This window comes from Stegostoma tigrinum, chromosome 1 (assembly GCF_030684315.1).
Source record: "Stegostoma tigrinum isolate sSteTig4 chromosome 1, sSteTig4.hap1, whole genome shotgun sequence".
NCBI classification, from domain to species: domain Eukaryota; kingdom Metazoa; phylum Chordata; class Chondrichthyes; order Orectolobiformes; family Stegostomatidae; genus Stegostoma; species Stegostoma tigrinum.
Window position 1 is genome coordinate 87,089,814 of NC_081354.1, and position 26,437 is coordinate 87,116,250.

Here is a 26,437-nt window from a genome sequence, read left to right on the forward strand (position 1 = left end):
TCTAAAGCTAGGGGGCATGCATTTAAGGTGACCGTGGAAAAAGTTCAAAGGGGATGTGAGGGGCAATTTTTTTTTCACACAAAGTGGTAGGAGTCTGGAACATGCTGCTAAGGTAGGTGGTGGAGGCAGAAATGATAGGGGCGTTTGAGAGACTTTAAGATAAGCACATGGGTATGCAAGGAATGGAGGGATATGGACCAAGGACAGGCAGAGAGGATTAGGTGAATTTGGTGTCACATTCAGCAGAACATGGTGGGCTAAAGGGCCCATTCCTGGACTGTATTATTATATGTTCTATGTTCTAAGGGTAGTGTATAGCTGCTAAAGGTGGTGCAGCATGTCAAAACAAAAAAAAACCCTAAGCCAATTCTTCTCTTTCCTTCACAAACACCACCATATTCTACTCCACCCTAGTGAATTAAAAGTTGGAGGAACAAATGGTATAGAAGTGTAGGTCAGAAGGTTAGGGGGTGAGAGATATTAGTGGCCATAGAGCTAAAGATAAATTAAGTGGTAACAGTTGGAGAGGAAGGAGACAAGTCCAGAGTTGGTGTTAATAACAGAACGTTGATCAGCTCTTTTAAAAGAAAATCCAAGAAAACCAGACATTTGAGGGGTGAGGGCAGAAGGAAAGATTTCATGGTCTGATCAACTTAGACTCAGACTCAGAGTGCATGTCAATTGGAAAAACATTAGTTGTGTTCCGTCATGCTCAGCACATAATTTTAAAAATGAGGATTTTTAAAACTATATTTCAAATCACCTTGAGTTGACATTTTATGGTTGGATTATTTTTGTATGAAACAGTTCAGATGAATACCACAATTGGTTCATAGCATCAAGGAAAAGGCATTACCTGTGATAGTAAATGTAGCTGGCCATAATTATGACCAAGCAAGTGAGCAATACTGCTGCAGCAACATAAACTACTGGATGCAAGAGGTCAACAAACTGCTGAAGGAAATCCGCACCAGTCAGATCCTGATGGGTGCAAACAAAAATCACAATCAAGCACAGATAAAAGATTGGAAACATATATTCATGAAGAGAATGAGGAATGACTATTAAGAGCAAACAGTTTTCCCACAAATAAAGCAGTTTGACTGTTCACATAGGTAGCACCATCTTACCAGTTAATCTGTTTGGAAACTTTGTTTGAGGAATACATATTGGCCAGTCCTATTCTTCTTTGGGAACTACCATGGGATCTTTACCACACAGCTGAGAAAGCTGATGGATCCTGAGTTTAAACTGTGATTGGAAAGATGACAGCCCAGACTCTGAAGGAGGGACCATAAGAGGTAGGAGCAGAAGTAGGCCAAATGGCCCGTCAGTCTGCTTCTCTATTTAATGACTCAGCTGATATTACTCAACTCCACTTTCCTGCCTTTTCCCCATAACTCTTACTTCTCTTACTGATTGAAATTTGCCTATCTCAGCCCTGAATATATTTAATGACACAACCTTGACACCTCTCAACAGAATTCCAGAGATTCATTACTCTCAGAGGTGAAATTCCAATCCATCAAACTGGGTCACCCTTTATTCTGACACAATGCTCCCAGTTCTAGACTCTAGCATAAGGGAAAGCAACATCTCCACATCTGCCCTGTCAAATCTGATAAGAAGCATGCACATTTCAAAGAAATTGCCTCTCAATCTTCTTAGCTCCATTGAATTCAGGCCAAAATTACCTTCCTCATATCAAATCCCTCCATACCCAGGATGAACATAATGAACCTTCTCTGGACTGCCTTCTATTTCCTTCGAAAAGGGACCAAAATAATTCACCGTGGTCTAACTAGTGCCTTGTATAGTTTTAGCAAGATTTTGCTTTTCTTGCATTCCATGCCCTTTAGAATAGAGACCATTATTCCATTTGCCTTTCTTATTACCCACTGAACTTATACTGCACTGAATTTCAACCTAGATAGTATGCCGAAGTTTCTACAGCAACGCGGAAGACAACCTTTTAGAGAAGGCAAGATTTCTACCACTAAGCCAAGGGTGACACAAAAGATAGAATATGAAACACTCCATCACAAATAATTATTGAATGAGATTCTGAAACATTTTAAAATGAAATTAATTGATTTATTAGAAAATATGTCATCAAATGATCTGGGGAACAGGAACAAAAAGAGAAAACAAGCAAAGAACAATTAGACTTCACATTGGAGAAAACTGCACATACATTTGCGTGCCTAAGCTCTAACAATTTACCATTCAAATATCTGTGTCCACTTTTTGATCCTCTATCACATGTTGCAAAGTTGGGCAGAGTATTTGTGGATTGGAAGGCAGGATGTTAGAATTTGAAGTTTGTAACATGATGGGGTGAGGGGAGAAGAGTGCGCAGTCCCTTTAAAAGATGTGCTTTTTCCAGGCTTAGAGAAAAAAATGTGCAGGTGCACAGAGAATTCCTGAAATTGACATACTGTATCAAAAGGCTGTATGATCGCAACCCTGGCAATAGTTAGTTTTGTTACTAAGACAACTAGTTTGAAAATCAGCGGAATAATTTAAACAAGGCACTTTGAGACCAAAATCCAATTAAATTTAAATCTGATGGCTTTGGCAAACTAGGGTCAATCAGAGTGTAAGAAATTAACAGGTCATCGAAGTTAAAAAAAGAAAAGAGGGCATTTGAAAATCGGTGTGAGAGCAACTGCCAACTAATAGAGTTAACAACCCATCAGCTCTAAAGAGAAAATCACTGGCTCTCACAGAATTCTCTAGGCTCTCAGAGTACCCATTATCTAAATAAAGGCATAGTGGCACTCTTAGCTAATTTTCCCAAGTCAAGAATTTGACGGAGAAAGGCATTCTAGACTGAGGATCAGCGGACAGGGCACTGAGCATTCCATAAGACGTATCCTGACTGTAATTTTGACAGATTAATTTTTTTTTTAATTAGTTTGGTTTATACAAGTCAGACTTATTGGAACAGCATGTTATTCGAAGTTTTATTCTGGAATACTTAGTAGTTAAGGGGGAATTGCTCCGTTTGTTAGTAGTTCTGTTAATTTGTTCACTGTTAAGAGTTAGACAAATGCATATATACTTGTGGATTAGAAACTGACTGCCAGGAGTTCATTTCATTTAACCTCCCCTTGGTAACAGACTGGATAGGAGAGGCAGGTTATATACCACTTTGTGCACTTCTTTTAACAGATTATGAGGTGAGGCGAACTTCTCTGGGTGTTTTGGTTTTAGTTATAATAGGGGGTTGACCTCTGCTTCATAACAGATTGGGGGCTCGAGTCCAGGATCTGGCTGGTTTGTGTAGGGGATCTGAATGGATATTGACAGATTTGAACAGATTTAGGGACCATAGGTCTCAGCCGATTTAAACAGACTTGGGGATTACTGTTCTAGATCTTTAAGATTAAAATTAGGTGAGAAGTGGAAAATCTGTTTAATTTCAGTTATTTGTGGTTTGTTAATTAATCAAAAGTGCAGAAATGGCTCTGATCTTGCTAAAGAGGTTCTGAGGCTTTAAGATGCTTCCCAAATTTGCCAAGGGAGTTCAGAAAGACAAAAGAAGGATAAATTTTCAGACTTAACAAACAGGCTACAATTGGGTTTAACTAAGGATAAGAGAAAAGCTGAAATTGTAACAGAGTTAGTCAAGCATTTAGGTTTCCCAGAGAAACAGTTAAGTGCAGTGGAGTTAGAAAAAATTAAATTGCAAATTAGACAACTGAATTTAGAAGATAAAGGAAAAGAAGATTCTTAGCTGAAACAATTTAAATTACACTTAAAAACAGAACAAAAAGAAAAGAATCATCTGGCAGAGGTAGAAGAAAAGAGAGAGTTTAAACTTCAAAAGTTTACCATTAAACAAGAGAGCCGATGTAAAATAATGGAAATGAAGGTAGAAGATAGGCTTAGTAAGGAGGAATGATGATGAGCAGATGCATCATAGACAAAGATCTGGTAGGAATATATAAACATGTCAAAATCTTAGCGAAATTCAATGAAAAAGATGTAGAAGCCTTTTTCATTTCAGTTGAGAAATTGTCTAAACAGATGAATTGGCCAGAGACTGTGTGGATAATGTTAATTCAGACCAAGTTGGTAGGCAGGGCTAGTGAGGTGTTTGCAGCACTGTCAGGGGGTGTCAGGACACAAAGAAGATGTGAAACAAGCTATTTTGAGTGCCTATAAACTGGTACCAGAAGCATATAAGAAAAATAGAGGAGGAGCCAGGTGAGACTTATGTCACGTTTGAAAGTATTAAATATAGTAACTTCAACGGGTGGCAGCATTAAAGATAGGAAAGACTTATGAGGATCTTAGAGAGATTATTCTACTGGAACGTTGAAGAACTCACTTTGTGAAGTGATGGTAACTCATGTGGAGGAACAAAAAGTTAAAACAGCGAGAAAAGCTGCAGAGATGGCTGATGAATATGCATTAGTGTATAGATTGAAATCAAACTTCTGACAACAATTTCATTCTGTAAAGGATAGAAATTAGGAAAAAAGGAGATCCTTCAATGAAAAGCAAAAAGTAGATCACACTGGGAATAGCTTACCACATGTGAAAAGAGAAAACAAGAGGGTGGAAAAGAGGTGAAAGGCCTCAGATGTTTCCACTGTAATAGAGGAGGACACACAGTCACAGTCACAGTGTTGGTAGACTGTTAGAGGTACTGGGAAAAAGGATGTGATAAGAGAGGCTAAACGAATGGCATTAGTTGAGGTAGTTAAGGAAATCCCAAGAGAAGTTGAGGAGCTGCAGGAGAATTCACAGCTGATTCACAGGCTGGAAAGTAAGATAGTGCCTGATCTCTTCAAAGACTTCACCTGTGTGGGTGAGGTTTACTCAGGAAGAACATGGGGAGAAGGTAACAAGGTTAAAATACTGAGAGTATGGGAGCCGGTCAGTCTCTAATAGTAAAGAGATGCAAGTATTTGCACCCCTTTAACGTTACCCAAGAAAGTGACAGCGGTGGAATAAATGGAGAGAGATTTAGCATTGCTCTGGGCAAGATAAGGCTGGAAAGTTCAATCAAGACTGGCGAAGTGACAGTGGGAGTAATTGAAAGAGCTTGAAAATAACCTAGCTGGATCAAAGGTGGGAGTGATGCCCTTTGTAGTGGAGAAGCCAAAAGAAAACCATGGAATTGAAGAGTTTTAAAAAAACCCTGACGTTTTTCCACACTGTGTGGTGACAAGATCCCACAGTCATAAGTTTAAAAAAAAAGGGAAAATCAAAGGGAAAGATGAAGGAGTTGAAAAGGAACAAGAACAAAGTTGCTGGAAAAGCGCAGCAGGTCTAGCAGCATCTGTGGAGGAGAAAACATTAACATTTCGGGTCTGGTTCTGACGAAGGGTCCCCGGACCCGGAATGTTAACTCGGTTTTCTCCTCCATAGATGCTGCCAGACCTGCTGGGCTTTTCCAGCAACTTTGCTTTTGTTCTTGATTTACAGCATCCGCAGTTCTTTTGGTTTTTATGAAGGAGTTAAGTTGAGTTAGCTGACACTCTGTTTGATGAAATGATAAAGGAAAAATCTAAGCAAGAAAAGGATCAGGCAGAGACGTTTAGTTCTGAAAGACTAATGGAGTTACAACAAAAGGTGAGACAATAAAAGATTTAGATTATAAAGCCTACGCAGAAAGAAATCAGAATGTATTCCAGAATGTTATTACCTTAAGGACAGAATACTAAGGTGGAGGTGGAGACCTTGGCAGGTTAGTGCAGAGCAGAAATGGGCAGAAGTTCACCAGATTGTGTTGCCAGTAGGGTACAGACAGGAAGTATCACACAAATTATGTGTAGTAGGTCATCTAGGAGTGTGGAAAACTCCTCAGATGCAAAAACATTTTTATTGGCCTGGATTACATAAAAATGTGATTGAATTTTGCTGTACCTGTCATATGTATTAGATGGAAGCAACGCCACAGGCAGTAACAAAACTAACGTCTTTGATGCCAGTTCTTGCATTTGAAGAACCTTTCATGTGGGTTATAATTGATTGCGTAGGTTCCCCTCCCTAAAAACCAAAAGTGGGAACCAGTATTTGCTAACCATAATGGACATGTCTAGCAGATTTCCAGAGGCAGTTCCATGATGGAATGTCAAGGCAAAGAAGGTTGTGGAGGAGTTGCTTGTTTTTTTTTTGTTTTTACCCGTTATGGACTCCCAGGGCGATTCAGTCAGACCAAGGGTCCAATTTTACTGCCAAATTATGTGAGGTGGTCATGGATAGTCTAGGCATCCAACACTTTAAATCAAGTGTGTACCAACCTAGATCCCAGGGAGCATTGGAAAGGTGGCATCAGACACTAAAGACAATGCTGAAGGTCTATTGTCAGGATTACCCAAATAATTGGGATAAGGGTATTCCATTTATATTTTATTTATGTTATTCACTACTAGAGATGTTCCAAATGAATCAACTCAGTTTACTCCATTTGAATTGATATTTGGACACGAAATAAGAGGGCCTTTAAAATTTAATTAAGGAAAGTTCGATAGGTCCGAAGTCAGAGATCTCACAGTTGAATTATGTATCTGAGACGAGACAAAGATTAAACAGAGTGGGTGAATTATCTAGACAATATTTGAAGGTGGCACAGCATCTAATGACGCAAGAAGCAGATAAGAAATCAAAATTTGTACGTTTGCCCATGCGGATAAAATATTTATGTTGTTGCCAGTGGTAGGAGATCCCTTCATAGCAGGGGGTCTGATGGTCCCTATCAGATTGAGAAGAAGATAAGTCAGGTGAATTATCTGGTAAAGATGCCAAATAAGAAAACAAATATTGGGTATCTCATGTGAACATGCTGAAACCTTACATGAGAGGGAAAGGGAACCAGAGAAACAGGTATTAGTTACTGCCACTCAGAGGAAGGAATCAAATCCAGATAATTTGAATTTTGATGTGCCTCAGAATAAGTTGAATAATGAGGAAGTCCTCAAAAAAATGGGATAGGGTAGTAAGTTCTCTGTCTCATGAACAGAGAAGTGAATTGAAAGACTTGTAGCTCTATGAGGCCATATATTGAAATAGAATGGGGAGGACAAATGCTATAATACATGAAGTGGACAGAAGGAATGCTGTTCCAATAAAACAACACCCTATAGGCTTAATGCTCTCAAAGCAGCACAAGTACAGAAGGAAATGGAAGTGATGCTCCTAGAAGACATCATCAAACAGAGTAAAAGTGAGTAGAGTTCACTAATTGATTGTATTGGTTCCCAAACCTGATGACACTCAACAACGTTGCGTAGATTTTCGTAAGATCAACACAGTGACTAAATCAGGCTCGTATCCAATTCCAAGGCTGAATGGCTTTGTAGAGAATGTCTGACAAGCCACTTACATCACAGAGTTGGGCTGACTTCTTGGTTACTGGCAAATAACTTTTTTGGAGATAGTGAAAGTAGTTTCTGCTTTTGTAACCCCAAATAAGCTATGTTAACTTAAAGTAATGCCCTTTGGAATGAAGAATACAGCAGTCCGGACAGAGTCGTGGCAGGATTGACGAATTATGCCACCTACATAGATGACTTAGTGATCTTTAGCCACTTGTGGGCAGATCACATGGCACATTTAGCAGAGCTCTTTGAGAGGCCATGAAAGGAAATTTGGTCATAAGTTTGGCAAAATAGAATTCGTGAAGGTGACATTCTCACGGCACACACTGGACATGGATGGATGACACAAAGATACATAAAGACGAAGGCCATCCAGGAATTTCCATGACCATGCTTGAAGGTGGTGTTATGATTTTTGGGACTGAGCGGATTTTACAGGAAATTTATACCAAACTTTAGTAGCATGATAGCACCGCTGCCAAATTTGTTAAACAAGACCACAAAACTTTCATGGACAGAACAGTGCCAAGAGTTATTTGAGAAGTTAAAAGGAGTGTTAACCACTGCACCAGTTTTAGCCACACCAAATTTTTGAAACCATTTAAAGTCACTATTGACGCAAGTGATGTCGGCCTTGGAGCTGTGAACTGGCTTTTTTTCCAAAGAAACTCATTAGTCACCAGAAAAAATATTCAACTGTTGAAAAAGAATTATTGAGTTCGGTACTGGCCTTAGAACATTTTAACACTTATGTTGCAAACAATATATCAGAGATGGTTGCATATACTGATCACAATCCTTTGACATTTTTGAAAGATTTAAAGATAAGAGCAACCTGGCTATTTCTTGGCGTCTTAAGTTACAAGCATTTAATTTACAGATTGTACATGTTGCGGGTCGTGAAAATCTTATTACAGATACTTTATCACAAGTATAAAAGAAAAATGTTTATATAAGATAGTCCTGTTCAATGTTATATATGTATATAGAATTCATATGAAATGGGTAACTCTAGGTTAATGGCCTATGGTTCTAGTCTTAACGGCTTTAAGATTTAGAGGAATAAAAATGAATCCACCTTTTCATCATAATGGTTCACTTTTTTTCTTAAGGGGGGAGGTGTTGCGAGTTTGGTTGGAAAGCAGCTTGTTAGGATTTGATGTTAATAAAATGATGGGGGGGGGTGGGTTGGGAGTGTGGTCTCTTTAAAAGATGATGTGCTTTTTCTAGCTTTAAAGAAAAAAAAATGTGCAGGTGCATAGGGAGCTCCTAAAATTGAAACACTGTATCAAAATGCTGTATGGTTAGCAATCCAGGCAGTAGTTTTGTTATAAAGGCAACTGGTCTGAAAATTGGCCAATTAATTTAAATCAGGAGACAAAAACAACGAAATTTAAATCTGTTTCAGAGACAGTAGGAACTGCAGATGCTGGAAAATCTGAGATAACCAAGTGTAGAGCTGGATGACCACAGCAGGCCAAGCAGCATCAGAGGAGCTGGAAGGCTGACGTTTCGGGCCTAAACCCTTCTTCAGAAATGAAGAGTCTAGGCCTAAAACGTCAGACTTCCTGCTCCTCTGATGCTGCTTGGCCTGCTGTGTTCATCCAGCTCTACATCTTGTTATCTTAAATTTAAATCTGATGGTTTTGACAACCTAGTGTAAGAAATTAATTTGTCATCAAGGGTATATATGAGGAGGACATTTGAAAATCGGTACAAGAACAACTGGCATCTGATACAGTTAACAACACACAAGACCATAAAACATAGGACAGAAATTAGGCCATTCAGTCCATTGAGTCTACTCTGCAATTCAATCATGGCTGATAAGTTTCTTGAATCCATCCTCCTGCTTTCTCCCTGGTAACCCTTGATCCCCATACAATCAAGAATCTGTCTGTCGCTACCTTAAATATACTCAATGACCTGGCCTCCAGAGACGTCTGTAGGAGTGAATTCCACAGATTCACCACTCTCTGGCTAAAAACGTTTCTCCTTAACTCTGTTCTAAAAGGTCTTCCCTTTACTCTAAGGTTGTGCCCTTGGGTACTCATCTCTCCCACCAATGGAGACATCTTCTTAGCATCCACGCTGTCCAGACCATTCAATATTCTGTAAGTTTCAATTAGATCCCTCCTCATCCTTCCAAACTCCACTGTGTATAGACACAGAGTCCTCAAACATTCCTCATATGTTAAGCTTTTCATTCCTGGGAACATTTCTCATGAACCTTGTCTGAACCCATTCCAGGGCCAGAACATCTTTCTTGAGATATGGGGCCCTAAACTGCGCGCAATACTCCAAATGTGGCCTGAACATAACCCATCAGCTCTGAAGAGAAAATCACTGGCTCTCATAGAATTCTAAACTATCAGAGTACCTAACATCTAAATAAATGTATCGCAGCACTCTTAGTTTATATTCCTGATACAGGAATTCAATGGAGAAAGGCGTTCCACACTGAAGATCAGCGGAGAGGGCGCAGAGCATTCTAGAAGTCATATCCTGGCTGTAATTTTGAGAGATTTAGTTTTTTTTAAAGTTTGTTTTATATAATTGAGGCTCATATCTATTAGAACAGCAAAACCATTAGAATTTTGGTTTTTTTGGGAATAATTAGTAGTTAAGGGGGAATTGTTTGATTTGTTAATAGTTCTGTTAATTTGTTCAGTTAGATAAATAAATTGTTACTTGTTGATTATAAAGTGACTGTCAAGAGTTCATTTCATTTAATCTCCCCTTTATAACACATTAGGGCGTGAGAGGCAGGTTACGTCACTTTACACACTTTCTTTAACAGATTATGAGGTGAGATGAGCTGCTCTGGGTGTTTCAGTTTTAGTTATCAAAGGACAGTCAACCTCTGCTTCACAACACACCAATAAAAATGCCAATTCTCACTAAACCTAACCTATTAGAAGTTCCCACGTCACACTAGCCGTCAGTGTTAAGCTATCGACCTCTCAAGATAGCAAGATACTAGGAAGTTCAGAGGAACAGAGGGATTTGGGGTACTTATCCATAGATCCCTGACAGAGGCAAGACTCTAAGAAAAAAGTAGCTATGGAGGCATATGGAACATTTACTTATATCAGTCATAGCACAGATTCTAAGAGTGATGAAGTCATGTTGGAGCCATACAGAAGTTTGGTTAAGTAATAGCCGAAGCGCTGTGTGGAATTCTGGTCATCATACTAAAGCAAGGACAACGATTACACTGGAGAGGATGCAAGGAAGATTCACTAGGATGTTGCCTGAGATGGAGCATTTAAGTAATGAAGAGAGGCTGGATAAATTTGGGATGTTTTCTTTGGAGCTCAAAAGGCTGAGGTGGTGACCTGAGACAGGTGTATAAATTTATGAGGGCCATGGACAGCGTGAAAATCGCAGCTGTTCCCCTTAGTTGAAGGGTTATTAACAAGTGGGGATAATTTTAAAGGTAACTGTATAATGCAATAGGATTCTACAATTTTGAGGTCAATTGCAACAATCAGGTATGTAGGAGTGTTGTGAGCAACAACAGTATAAAAATTGAAGACTGCGTATGATAGTTTAGTTACAGTTTGTAAAAGGAACAGAATGGAAAGTCCTTAAAAGCTCAGAAACATTGCATCAATATCTTACCATCAGTACTGCATAGTTGTTCAACGAGTAACACTGCATCGTGGTGACATTCTCATCTGACATGACTATCTGGCAGCCATCAGATAGCCATCCTCCATAACCATTCAAGAGGTTGAAATCCCAGTAAGCAGCAACAGCATCTACCCCATGTGCAATACGACGCAGTGTAACAGTGATAGGTTGGCTGAGTGAATACAAACTGTAACCATCTTTTAAAGAAAAACAAAGAAATATTATAAGGGCAGTCGAACAATACTAAATGCATGAATAAACCTTTACATTAAAAGCAAGCTGCACTGATTTTTCTCACTTATTATCTACGGTCTCGCAATACTGGACATCACCATTAATTTTGGTCATGATCAAGGTTCTGTGGCCTATCTAGTACACAAAGCACAATAATAAAGAATGTCTTTTCTTTCAGTCAACAGGAACAAAATCATATTAAGAGTTCCACAAATATCTACCATCAAAAAACTCAACAAAATTTCAGCCTACTTGAGAGACTTCTGTTTATATCACCAAGTCCCTCACAGGTAACAGGATAGATCGAAAGCAGGTTGGAGGAAACCATGTAAAATGAGACAACAAATTGCAGATAGAAGATGAACTCAAGACAGTGCAGAACTTTTTAAAATTAGAATTAGAAAAACTGGCAGCATTTTGGGCACATAAACCATGTTAGAAATGCTGTTTTGAATTGTTCAACACAGCTGCTCAAACACTTCAACCAGTTGGATTACATTCTCATATTAAGACAAAATAAACTAAGTTGATCAGTATCAGAAAGACAAAAATGGAACTTTTTTTCCAATTTGAATCCTAATCAAATAACTTCAAATATATATATCCTGCACTTAGTCTCTACTGTCTACCTCCCAATAACTTATTCTCTTTGTCATCATCATTCATTTGTAAACCAAGGTACTAAAGTTGTTGAAAACAAGATTGAAGAAATGAAATGTCATATTTTGAAAAGTGCACACTTCCAGATTCCTACCTATTTTTGTATAGATGACTGGAGAGGCCACAGATCGTCTCTTTCCATTATCTGCCAAATTTGTAGAATTCCCAGTGCTTGGAAAAAGTTTGCCATTCCGGAAAGCAATAAGTTGCAATTTGTAAACTCCATCTTCCATTTGGTTTGGTACAGGATTATGGGCAAACAAGGATGGTGGCAACTGAACAGATGCTTCTGGAACAGTATTCTACAGAATGTTTAAAATATATAGCTTGAAAATTGCCACACACAACTGATTATGATTAGTCATATGCCAGTGCAAAAACTCAAAAATGCCATGACATAAAAAATAAAGACTCAGGTGACTATACATTTTCTGCAGCAAGGGAAACCACATCTCACAATTCTATTTTCCAGACAAAACAAGGGTCCTGAATAAAGTGGAATCCAAAATTAGCACTTCAGAAATTGGATGTCATGTGTTTTCATTGCTTACTGCCGTTAATTGCCTGTTCCATTTACTGGTGGGTGAAATATCATATTACAACTAGAATATTTAACTTCTTTTCTACCGTGACAATTATTGAGCCTCAGTCTCTGACCCAAATGAACAAAAAATGTGTCCCCATAAACTTAAATTTAAAATTGTCATCTGATATGCGAGGATGCCAAATACTTTCTGTCAAGTCCTCTGCCCGAAAGCCGGTCCTTGGCTTTTATTGGCAATTATTCACCAAACCATGACAAAGTGCAGGGACTTTCAACTCCATTAAGTAGCAGACGTTACATGTATCTCAGGCCAGAACAGGAAATCGATACCTGTGGTACTATTGATTATCTAATTCATACACCAGTAAACTGGCCAACCGAACTAACTGTGTCAACTCGTCCCACCAGTCTCCTCATCCCACCTTGCCCAGTACTGTACATGAAAGCATAAACATTCGAAACAATCAGAGTTTTATGATGACTACTGACAGTCTAAATATTCTACTTCCAAAATTAAATTTTTAAGCAGTATGGTAACCTTGAATCATTTCTTCTATCGTAATTAAAAAGGCCGAGAATGAAAAGTTTATGTATTGATTTTTTTCATTTTGCAACATTAAATGCCCAATAATGTCTGGAGAGTTGATTAAGGTTGGCATGGGCAGATTTTCAACAGCAGCACCTCCAAGATGAGAATAAAATTTTTTGCACTCGTCAAGTAGCACTAAATACCACTGAAGGCACCTATTCCAGGACAGCATCAATTATCACTTGCACAAGTCTACTCCTTATTTTGAAAAATAGCCAAGACCTTCACTAGGGGAAATACATCAGATTGATTCCTGGAGAGACCACAGATGGCCTGATGGAACAAAGAATATTATTTTTCTATGATGATGTAATCTCTTGTACAAGCTGATATTAGACTTGGTTGGACTTTTTTTGAACACTAACTCATTCTGAATAAAATGTTTTATGCTGGTGCAAGTAATTTTGTTCTACAGTTATAAAGCAGTCACACTACAAACATGACATTTTAAACAAACTGAATTATATTAAAGTTCAAGCTTATTCGGCAGAAGACAAACAAAAACAAAGTCACATTCCAACTCAAGAGTTCCCAGGAACGTTATTTCTATATGCATTCCTTTCATTAAATAGAGAATAGGTAAGTTCCAGGACCAGAATTCATTAGCCACTTTTTGTTTTGTTATAAGTCCTCACTAGTTGTACTTGCAATAATCCGTGAAAAGAAGTAGCTCTTTTATATGTGCAGAGATAGGGATTCTAATTTCTCATTATTGCCATTCATAAGTCTTAGTGAGATTTCCAAGATAGGTCCAGTTAAAGCTAAGTTCACTGCTGATTTAATACTAAAGGCGGTTGATGGAGTAAGGAGATTTTCATTATATCAGTTAGAACTGGATTTAGGAAGCTCTCAGGTGAAATCCTATGGACTAACCCCCAAACTAGCTGGCTGTCTTTTCTTACTTCCTCAAGAGTTTAGTATCACATTATAACAAAAGTACTTGATAATAAACTGGAAGTTTGAACATGTTGCTGAGAACAACAATCCACAGAAGTCAAAATATATGGTTATCCTCTAAAAAGGATTGAATTTCTCCTGATTTCAGTGCTAAAAATCACAGAATCCCTACAGTGTGGAAACAGGCCTTCTGGCCCAACCAGTCCACACTGAACCTCAAAGCATCCCACCCAGAACCACACTGCTAATAACCCACCTAATCTGCACATCCCTGAACACTACAGGCAATTTAGCATGGCCAATCCACCTAGCCTTCTCATCTTTGGACTGTGGGAGGAAACCGGAGGAAACCCAGATAGACACAGGGACAATGTGCAAACTCCACACAGATAGTCGCCCGAGGATGGAATCAAATCCAGCTCCCTGGTGTTGTGAGGCACCAGTGCTAACCACTGAGCCACCGTGCTGAACAAATAGCTGCTTGACTTTCCAAGACCACTTCTTAAGCATTAATCAAGATGGTATTATTTGAACAATTACATTCCAAAAAACAATACAGCTAGAAATTTACGTAAAAATTATAAAAATTTTCAGGTATTTTACTCATCCCTAATAACCTGCTTACCTTGATCGCAAAACTGGAAAGAGTGTTGCTGACATTGCCAGGGCTACACTTAAAACTGAATTGTTTGTCCAAATTGCCATCAGGATCTCGCCGTGCAAAGTCAGCATTTCCTGTTCTGTCTGCCATGGCTACCTTTTGGAATACAGTGCAAGTCATTCCACTGAAGCCATTAGCCTTCACCATAGAAGCTTCCATGGCAATGTTTGGAGAATACTGTGAAAAATATTAATCATGTTATTAGAAATATATACGAACATAATTGCCAACATTTTAATTAGGCAAAAACAGACATCCATCTTATTAACAATGAAACTTGGTGAAAAACAAACTAATTACATCTTTACCTTAGGAGGTACGAAAAATTTTTAGTATTTATTTCAGAAAATTTCAAAACCCTGCTCTTACTGTGGAATAAACTGGGGCTCCGCTTGCCAGTCTGTAAGTAGCAATACGTTGCAAACATTGAACAATTCGAGAGCAGGCCTTTGCTTCCCACTGAGCCAGCCAAAGGACATGTTCGTCTGCTAACATGATGTTACTAGCAATATCCACCATGACATCCCCAAGCTAAAAGAAACAAACACATTTTTTAAAATGTCAGATATGCCAATATGAAAATTGTAATGCTTTAACGGAAATGAAAGACAATCATTGTGATTATTTTTATTGAAAATATTCCGTACAGTCAATGCATTTTTTCCACTAATATAATACTTATGTAACAACTGTCAATGTTTAACAGTCTGATGCCATAGATGCAATACAATCTTTATGACGATGCACAAAATACATGAGCTCTACTTATACATCCCTAACAGGTGACTCATTCAAATGAAATACAACACCAATCTGCCAATTGCAAAACTGCCAGTCCTCTGTCAGCCAGAAGATTTAAGGCCACATCTCCTGACACTCCTGAAGGGTTCATTTTGTGCATGCCTGCACTGCTAGTAAAATGAACAGGCAGCACCAAAGTAAGCATAGTAGAATGAAGTGAATGGGACAGAATGACATCACGAGCACAACTGCAGGAGTACTGCACATACACATTTTGCGCATGTGCACTGAGGGCATTTTGAGGGATTTCAGCAAATATTCTCAATATTTAATTTTTCTTTAGTTGAAATTAAATAAGTATTGTATTCCCAAGGATAATCACCCATCGAACAAGCAACTTGATTAATTTTACATTTGTGAATGCAAACATCACTTTCAAGGTATGAATTTCAACTAGCTTGTAAGAGCTGGGGTTTAATTGGCCTATCTACGGAAATCACCAAAGTAGAAAATACTAGTCCCCGTGCAAATATGAATTAAATAACATCTTCACTGGCTAGAGCTAAACAATAGTTTGATTTACATGCTGGTAAGTGTGTAAATTTGTTATCAATTTTTGAAATGGATATAAATCAACCATGATGAGGTCGCACAATTAGATTATATCCCTGTAGAACCATGCATATTTATATTTCATTGCTCTTGTTTTTGTGCATCATAAGAGACGTTTTAAACTAATTGATATACGTTTATAATAAACAACTTTCTTAGATAAACATTTATAGCTGCAAATAATTACATGAAGATTCTCAATATTATGATGTACCAGATTATACAAAATAAAGACAGTGAATTAGTAGAAATCAAAATCCATTAATAGGTACTTGCATTCTTTGTTGATAGATTTTCTTTCCCCCACAGAAAGTTGTTTGCATCCTATCTTTCTTGCTTCCTGACCATGCCTAATTATTCTTCCATTTTCCAACCCAATCGTTCAATGTTTGACTGTATCCTGATCAATATTTAATCGGTCAATCAATGTCACTAAAACAGATTATCTGCTTGTCATTACATTTGTGAACCATTCCTAGTCATCGGAATGGGTACATGAATAGGAAGGGTTTAGAGGTATATGGGCCTATTGCTGGCAAATGGAACTAGATTAATTTAGGATATCTGGTTGGCATGGACGAATTGGACTGAAGGGTGTGTTTCCATGCTGTTTGTAAGCATGTGTGTGCAAATTGGCTCTATTTCATATATCACAAGAGGTTAAAATGTACTTCAACTGTTGTGAAGTGCTTAAATGCCATTTTGTAGCATCTTACATGGCCACAAAATTGCTTTTCTTGCTTTCAGTGCTGTAAACATTCTTTAACTATACCTCTTCTTCTCTTTATTGAGTGAATCTAGGCTCAATGAATAGTATTTTCACCTCTGTTCATCATGCAAATTCACTCTTCACTTCAGAGACTCAAGCACATAATCTGGATTGGGATTTCAATGCAGTACCAAGAGAATGCTGCCGAATCACAAGCGCTGTCATTTGGATAAGTTGCACAAACACGGATACATACGTACATAAACCAAGGCCCAATTTATCCTCTCAAATAGGAATAAAGGATTCAGTGAAGAAATATAAGGGAGTTTTCTTAGAATCCTGACTCATATATATCCCACAATCAAAACATAAACTAAATTAAAACCGAAAGAAATACAGATGTTGTAAATCAGAAACAAAAAACAAAAATTTTTGGTAAAGCTCAGCAGGTCTGGCAGCATCTGTGAAAAGAAATCAGTGTAACGTTTCGGTTCCAGGGATCCTTCCTCTGAACAAGATTTATTTTCTTTTCACAGATGCTGCCAGACCTGCTGAGCTTCTCCAGCAATTTCTGTTTTGGCTTCTCATAAAATAAATTAGCTAGTTCCTTATTATGTTATCATTTACAGTCCCTTGCTTTGTGCAGTTTGACTGCTATATTTCCTTCATGAGAAGGGACTATGCAGCCAACCAAACATTATTGAAGTGAAGTTCAGTTTGGGTCTCCTTGCTAATAGGAAGGACGTTGTTAAATTTGAAAGCATTCAGAAAAGATTTGTGAAGATGTTGCCAGGGTTAGAGGGTTTGAGCTATAGGGAGAGGTTGAATGGGCTGCGGCTACTTTCCCTGCAACATCGGAGGATGAGGGATGATCTTAGAGGTTTTTAAGATCATAAGGGGCATGGCTAAGGTAAATGGTCGATGTCTCTTCCCAGGGTTAGGGGAGTCCAAAACTAGCCAGCATTGGTTTAAAGAAGGAGAGTAAGGATTTAAAAGGGATGTAAGGAGCAACTTTTTCCACACAGAGAGTGGTGCGTGTATGGAATGAGCTGCCACTGGAGGTGGAGGAGGCTGGTAAAATTACAACATTTAGAAGGTAAAGGGTTGTGTATATAAATGGGAAAGAATTTAGAGGGATACAGGCCAAGTTCTGGTAAATGGGACTAGAAATACAGAATATCTGATCGGCATGGGCATGTTAGACCGATGTTTGTGTTTCTGTGCTGTACAATTCTATGACTGTGAGTCTTAATGCTTAAGGACATTGTGAAATAGTGAAAGTTCTAGACAGGTGCAAGCTCTTCCATAGGTTTCATTTATCACATTTCATTAATCGATATGCTTGACCTGCCTTCGCTTGTATTTATATTTATACCTTCTACATTTTTAAAATTATATTTTTAAGTTTTTCTTATTAAAAACTAATTTAGCTTCATAAAGAATGGGAGCATGTGGGAAAGCAGCTGCTGGAGGTAGGAGAGAGAATGGAGACAGGAGCTCCTCAAACAACATAGCAGAGCACAGGGGCAGCCAAAATTTACCTTCAGGAACGAGAGTTAGAGAAGGGTGCAGCCTTCAAGATGTGACTGAACAACAGGGAAACAAAGCACAAATGACATCATAGCATCCTGAGCTAACCAGTTGTTGAGCACCGGTTGTTAAGGATAGTGTTACAAGTGGTTTGTCATCAAGGACAAAGAATTTCTAGTAATCACCAGTTTTTCAGTCAATAGTACAATTTAAAGGAATTAGACATAAACAAAACGCAGGAAATCAAGTAATTTAGGAATATAAGTCAAGGTACGGCAGGGTACTTTGGCCTGCACAATGGCAAAGAGGGAACTGTGGACACTTCACATGATTTAGACGAGCCCCTGTGCAAATTGTATCATAGGCATCACAAATAAAGCAGATAACCACGTGGACAGCAGTGTTAGGTAGCAGCTAGAGAATGTTAACTGGGAGGAGCTGTTATCAGACGTGTCCAAATTTGACATGTGGGAACTGTTTAAAGACCAGCTGATAAGAGTTCAGGACCACTCAAGGATAAAAGAGGGAATCTGTACTTGGAGGCACAAGATGTGGGTGAAATCCTAATTGAGCACTTTGCATTGATATTCACCCAGGAGAAGGATATGAAGGGTAGTGAGACTTGTGTGGAACAAGTGAAGATGCTAGAGCATTTTGAGATCAAGAAAGAAGTGGTGTTGCATGTCTTGAAGGGCACTAAAGTGGAAACATCCCCAGGACCCAAAGATATCTACCCCAGGTTACTGAGCGAGGCAAGAGAGGAGATTGCTGGGATCTTGACCTAGATCCTCATTTGCCACTGAAGGGGGCCAGAGGTCACGGATATTTTAGTATCAAGAAAGTAGTTCAGAAAGGGTTGAGGTCCTGCAATCGACATTTAGGTAGCCAATTAAGTGTGTCTGCAAAGTAATAACGTCCAAAGTATTCTCAGGGGCACATGCTAGTGAGTTCATGAATAGGAAGACAAGGCCAACAAGTATGTGGGTGGAAACATGGTGCAGTAGGGATTCCTAGAAAACCGACACTACCTCTGTAGGACATGACGTTGTACAAGCTGGATGCGTTGCAGTTGATCAATTCTGGGATAGAGATCCTTGTGGAGCATTTTTCTAGTGCTGTTAGGATGATTAACCTAATTCAGCAAGGGTGTGGAAACCAGGACAGAATATAATAAAGAGGTACCAGGGCACACAAAATGCTGGGAGAGGCATTTAGTATGAAAAATAGAGAATAATACTTTAAGATGTGGATTTGTACTTAAGAAACAACTTATAACGCACGTATGTGAATAAGATCGGGGAGATGAAGATTACCACAGCCTCAAACTTCCACATGGCAATGATGGACACCTGGCTCAAGGAAGGGAGGAACTGGTTGTTATATATTCCTGGCAGAAAGTGTTTAGCAAAGATAAGACAAGAGTAATGTGGGTGGGATAGTAGTTTTGGTTAGAGAGAGCATTGCAGTACAGGACAAAGAGGAATTTGAAGATGATTCAAGGACAAAATGGTTTGGCTAGAGCAAAGGAATAAAAAGAAGAAGCAACTACATAATTTGGTGTAAACTAAAGACTATCAACAAATGGGAAGCATGGAGAGGATCAAATCTGCATTACATCTGCAGAGGTGCAAATATCATACAGTGGTTATACTGGGATATTGCTAGCATAAGGGCAGCAAGGGGCAGGTGTTCATAGACTGTGTTCTGGAGAATTTCCTACAGCAGAGTATGCCAGGTCAAAGCAAAAGGAAGCGCTGTTCTTAGAAATGAGGAGTTAGGTACCTGGGGAGGGAATCCACTCAAGAGAGCTATCAGATGGTTGGACACAGCTCCCAACAGTTCAATCTAATGCGATGAGACGCAGTAACCATTAACTAGCCACTAAACCCAATAAGAAAAAAAAAGTTGCTGGAAAAGCTCAGTAGGTCTGGCAGCATCTGGGGAGGAGAAAAGAGAGTTAACATTTTGGATTGGTGACCCTTCCTCAGATCTCACTAAACCCAATAAACCCAAGCCACTATCTGACACCTCCATCGTCTGCCACACCACCACCCTTAATAACTGGTAGACAGATTCAGGGCAGGAAGTTAGGTCTTGGTCTGGTCATAGGCTGGCTTTACAAGCTCATCTTCCCCCACCTTTCAAACCTATCAGCTGGGGACCCATGGAATGAAAAGTAACTAACTCAGAGTAGCAAATCACTCTTGTCCCATTATGTTCAACTTGTCCTCTTGTAGTTCCTGCTACCATAATTTAATTTGTCCACAGTGAGGTTCTGAAGAATATCAAATGAAAAAAAACCCTCCTTTTATCAAGTTACCAACATGACAGATAAAGACATATATCATGTATTTAGTTGTCAAGCTTTTTGAGAAATAGATCACAGAACTCTGTGCAAATCCTAATTAATTCAATGGGCAATATATTTTGCTAGCAGATTAGCAAATACTACCCATTAGATAACTGGAATCACAACCGAGTTCCACCACATTCTTAACAAATTAGGTTACCTGTATGAAAAGCCTCATGAGGAGCATGCATATGTCTAAAACAACTTCATCACCATTTGTTAGTATGAACATTCATACTAACTGCTGCATTCCAATAAGCATTCAAACAATCATTCCCAAGGACATTGATCCAAGGCAAACTGAAAGACTACCTTATATTGCTGAGCTAACTGAAAATCAAAGTAAACACGAACCATATTTCATTCAGGCGCCACTGATCAATAGAATACAATACAATCTAAATTACTATGTTATGCTGATGTGTTTCCAGTCACTGTAGAAAAGTAAGCCAGTGCTACAACAAAAATATCATATGGAATTGATCCTTTTTAATGGATTTAACTTTGTCTGTTGTTTAATGAAATCACTTTAACTTTTATTTTCTGCAGATCATCACATACATTCAAGATGGTTTTACATTTAAATGAAACCCAGTTACAGATTTAGTTAAAATGATAACTAATGGTTTACATGACAGAAATATAGCTGGCATTGTAAGTTATGTAGATGAAAGCACTGTTACAAAGAGTTATTTATTGAATCGGGTAAAACTGTAATTAATCGATTTTGAAATGGCCAAGTGCAAATGGCCTTAAAAAGAAAGATCAGAGTTCTAATTGGTAAGAAGTTACAAGAGGGTAGGTCCAAATAGTCCTTAAGAGCCCATGTACATGAATCACTAAAGTGTCAGGAACAATACAGAAAGAATCAAAAAGTTAGAGGAAAGAAGTCTACAGAACTGGAATACATCATGTTAGAAGTCCCCTCCAGTAATACCAAGCTCGTGATTATTCCTAGAAAAATATGCTTGACACCAAACATAGGAAAGATGTACTGGCTTTGAAGGGAGCTCACAATTGATCTACTAGAATGCTACCTGGACCCCAAGATTTAATTCTGAAGAATACTGTTTAATTCATCCTTGGGATGTGAGCACCACTTTTGAAACTGACAGTGAACTACGTTCTTGAACTACTTAATGCAATCCATGAGCTGTGGGTACACAAGCATTACATTAGGGAAGAAATTCTAAGACTTTAACCATGATGACAAAAGATTAGTGATGCATTTCAAAACAGAGGTTAGACGCGACTTGGAGCAGAACTTGCAGATATTCCTGTTCTCATAAGTCTGTTCTCTCACGTGATATGAGATACAGGTTTGGACACTGCTATTCAAGAAGCCCTGATGAGGTGCAATGCATCTTGTAAATGGTGTAGGATGTTTTGTTTACACATCAATTTGCTTGTGTGCAGTGACTGGAAATGCATCTTGTCAGGCATAGTAGTTTAAATTGTGTTCTATTGATCAGTGGTACCAGGAAAAAATCCAGTTCATGTTTACTTTGAATATAGTCTGCTCAACAACAGAATGCAGAGGTTTGTAAGTTTTCTGAGGATACTATTCAAAGTTACTCAGAAGTACAGAACTTGAGTGCTACTGATAAAGACACAGTTTGTCAAAGCTTGTCATGCATGCATCAGGACAATTCTCCACAAGTACCCAATGTAAGGGGTAATGACATTTGACACAATATTACAAGAAGATGCTGATTAATTGGCTAGTGCATTTTGACCATTAGAAGCATTGCAATGGAGAATGTACCAGTTAGAAGATGACTGATCGTTACCAGCCAAGCCTTGTTTAAGAAGTAAATATTTGGTTTGGATTGATTTCTCAACCAGGACACCTTGGAAAGGAAGCTCACGTGATTGCTCCATTTCAAGGTGAACTTGAGTACTGGAGGGACCTCATTAAAACATGACAAAATTCTAATGTGCAACAATGGATTCAAATATAGCAGATCCATGATCTACAAATTGGAAATACGCAAAGAGTACGAGGTTAGGTGTCATTCCATTGAAAGCACATTCCTAATATAGTCCAATAAAGATGCTTGCAAAAACTGAGGCAAACACATATCTCCTGGCAACACTATCCATTTCAACATACATGATGTTGTTAAATTGGACCTCAACTGCAGGAGTTGTTGAGTATGTAAGTTCAGTGAAACTGATTCACACCATGATGGTGTGTCCAGATCATCATGGCATCAGCCAAAGCCATAAGCTTACTTACACTGGTTGATATGCAATTTAGAATTTCTACAGTTCCACATGCAATAAGATTGGCATCATTAACCACCTTTTAAATAAGACCTGAGCCATTGTTCACTGTATAATTTTGATGCTGAAACACGGCGCAAAGATTTCCTGGAAAATGCTTCCCTGATCATAATTTCTTGCTTTATATTTTGCAAACTCAGGAGCTGACCTAAGACTACCATGTTCACTCCTGAAACTGCCCAGTCTACCTCAGATTATTCTGGAAGTGCAAGGTATCTCAGAAGTTTGAGCAACAGGTAAAGCTAGTGTGAAAGAAAAGTCGATAAGAAGCAGTAGCAACAGGAATGGTGTTCACCTGACATCCAGTTAAAGTGCCTTCTGACCCTCAAATGAGGAATGTGGTATATATTCTGGTGCCAGTGTAATGATAGGTACTTAGGCCAATGTGTCCCAAAGTTTGGAGAATCATATCAAACAACATCTCCTTTTGAATTTTACAACAAGCAAGGCACTAGATATAACCAACTACTTGTGTTTGCAGAACTCAAAAATGTCCATCATTAGTTGTGATTCTGTAATTAGACAGAATTTGCTAAATAATCCCAGAAGGTGTTACAAATACACTAACAACCAATTTACAATCAGTCAGGATTGCAAAGTAGGATATTTGAGTGTCTTGGAAACTACATTCTTCGCTGTATGAATGAATATGTAAATAGCTGAAGATCACTGTTCTTAGAAAGCATATTCAAATGCTTACTTTAAACCGACAGCAAATTTAATCCTGATAAAACTATTTTAACCATTCTACTTCGCAAATTAAATTTTGTTTTCAAACAGTTAGCCCATTGTGATCTGCGCTCTGTATGTGACAAACACCACCACCTTCTGGTTGCCAACCATTTTAACTCCCCCTCCCACTCCCACAGTGACATGTCCATCCTGGGCCTCCTCCAGCATCACAATCACACCACCTGCAAACTGGAGGAGCAGCACCTCATATTCTGCCTTGGGAGCCTATAGCCCAATGGCCTAAACATGGAATTTACCAGCTTTAAAATCTCCTGCAGGACTCATCCCATGTCCAACCCTTCCTCTCATCTCTGCCTCCTGGACCTGATAAAACCTGTCCATTTTCTCTCCCATCTATCCACCCCACCCATCCCACTGGCCAATCCTCACCACTCCCTACCTGCGCTCACCTATCACCATCCCACCTACCTACCCCAGCCCTATCCCTCCCCTCTCTATTTATTTCAGAGCTCCCTACACCTTCCCATTTCTGAAGAAGGGTCTACAGACAAACCAACGGTACACCCATGGGATCTCCGATATCAGGGTTCTTAGCAGAGGCAGTAATGCAGAGACTCGAACAAACAGCTCTGCCAATCATCCAACCCAAACTTTGGGTCCGCTACGTGGATGACACCTTTGTCATCACTAAACAAAACAAATAGAGGAAACCTTCATGACCATCAATAATACCCTTTACTGGCATAACATTCACAAAAGAGGAGGAAAACAACAACAAACTGCCATTCCTAGATGTCACAGTAGAGCGAACAGCCAATGGGGAACTTCAAACCAGCGTCTACAGGAATACAACACATACGGACCAAATACTGAACTACAGGAGCAACCATCCCAACACCCACAAACGAAGCTGCATTAGAACATTATTCCAACGAGCCACCACACACTGCAGCACAGAGGAACTACGCAGAGAAGAAAATCACCTATACAGCGTATTCAAAAAGAATGGCTACCCAATGAACACAGTCCACCGATTTCTCAGCAACAAACTCAAACAAACAGACAAAACAGGCTCAGAAACCATAACCACTCTCCCCTACATCAAAGACATTTCCGAAATGACGGCCAGACTACTCGGACCTCTTGGCATCAGGGTAGCCCACAAACCCACCAACACACTAAAACAGCAGCTAATGAACTTAAAGATCCTATACAGACAACAAGCAAAACGAACATCATCTACAAAATACCTTGCAAGAACTGTGACAAACACTACATTGGACAAACAGGCAGAAAGCTAGCCATCAGGATACATGAATATTAACTAGCCACAAAACGACATGACCCACTATCACTCGTATCCTTACACACAGATGAGGAAGGACACCACTTTGATCGGGACAACACATCCATCCTAGGACAGGCCAAACAGAGACATGCACAAGAATTCCTAGAAGCATGGCATTCCAACCAGAACTCCATCAACAAACACATTGGCTCCAAATCAATCTACCATCCTCTGAGAAAAAGAACAGGAAATGACATCACCAACACAGGAAATGACATCACTAACCCAAGGAAACCTAAACAGATAAATAGAAAGCGGGACATAACACCAGCGCTTTGTCGGAGGCTCACTGATGATGTTACCTAGAATGGTGATGAAACGTCTGAAAACGAACCTTCTAGCTCAGTGAGCAAACTCACACTTCCTATTAGTTGTGACTGTTTTTTTAAATTCATTTGTGGAACAGAGTATTGCTGGCTGGTTAGCATTATATTGCCCTTGAGAAGGAGGTGGTGAGCTGTGTTCTTTAACCACTGCAGTCTACCTGCTGTAGATTGACCTCTAATGCCATGAGAGGGGGAATTCCAGGATTTTGATTCAGCAACAGCGCAGGAATGATGACACATTTCCAAGTCAGGATTGAGAGTAGCTTGGAGGGGAACTTGCAGGTGGTGGTGTTCCCATGTATCTGTTTCCGTTGTCCTTCGAGATGGAAGTCGTCATGTTTTTGGAATGTGCTGTCCAGTACACAATGCTGCTACTGAACATCAGTGGAAGGAGGAGTGGATGTTGTGCCAGCCAAATTGGCAGCTTTGTCATTAATGTCAAACTTCTTGAGTGTTGTTGGAGTTGTACTCATGCAAGAAGGTGGGGAGTATTCCATCACCCTCCAGACTTATGCCTTGTAATTGGTGGATGTGTTTTGGGGAGTAAGTAGGTGAGTAATTTGTTGTAGTATTCCTAGTCTCTGAGCTGTTCATGTAGCCCTTGTGTTTATGTGGCAAGTCCTGTTGAATTCCTGGTCAATGGTGGCCGCAAGATGTGCATAAAGAGGTATTCAGTGATGGTAACATCATTGAATATCAAGGGATCATGGTTAGATTGTCCCTAATAAGGGACAATGTTGAAACTTGCCCTGATATGTCCTGTACTTAAATCGGCTGGATTGTATCTGACCTTTTTTTATGTGCCAATGATCTACTCTTGATCATCAGTAAAGTCTTATTGCCTTATCAGTATTGTCTTATTGCCTGACATTTATATGGTACGAACTTTATTTGCCATTTGTCAGCCCAAGCCTGGATATTGCTCAGATCTTGTTGCATTTGATCATGGGCTGCTTCTGTATCTGAAGAGTCGTAAATGGTGCTGAACATTGTGCAATCATCTGCCATCATTCCAACTTCTCACTTCATGATGGATAGATGGTCATTGATGAAGCAGCTGAAATGGTTGGGCCAAGATCACTACCCTGAGGAACTCCTGCTAAGATGTCCTGGACCTGAGATGACTGACTTCCAACAACTATGACCATCTGCCTAAATGCCACGCATGATTCCAACTAGGGAAGAGTCTGTACCCTGATACCCATTGATTCCAGTTTTGGTAAGGGTCCTTGATGCCACAGCTCGGTCAAATGTGTCACTCTCATTTTGCATCTGGAATTCCGCTCT

At 39.2% G+C, this 26,437-nt stretch overlaps 1 protein-coding gene across 2 annotated transcripts in view; it reads right to left on the reverse strand.

The window, feature by feature from the left end:
* adgra3 (adhesion G protein-coupled receptor A3) overlaps window positions 1–26,437 on the reverse strand; it is a 158,343-nt gene that overhangs the window by 21,487 nt on the left and 110,419 nt on the right. For both annotated transcript variants that reach the window (XM_048544047.2, XM_048544038.2), the window contains exons 12-16: window positions 14,925–15,086; window positions 14,520–14,732; window positions 11,959–12,166; window positions 10,959–11,167; window positions 857–981 (exon numbers count right to left, since the gene is read on the reverse strand). In XM_048544047.2, coding sequence (XP_048400004.1) covers window positions 857–981; window positions 10,959–11,167; window positions 11,959–12,166; window positions 14,520–14,732; window positions 14,925–15,086 — 917 coding nt within the window. The remainder of the gene's footprint in view (window positions 1–856; window positions 982–10,958; window positions 11,168–11,958; window positions 12,167–14,519; window positions 14,733–14,924; window positions 15,087–26,437) is intronic.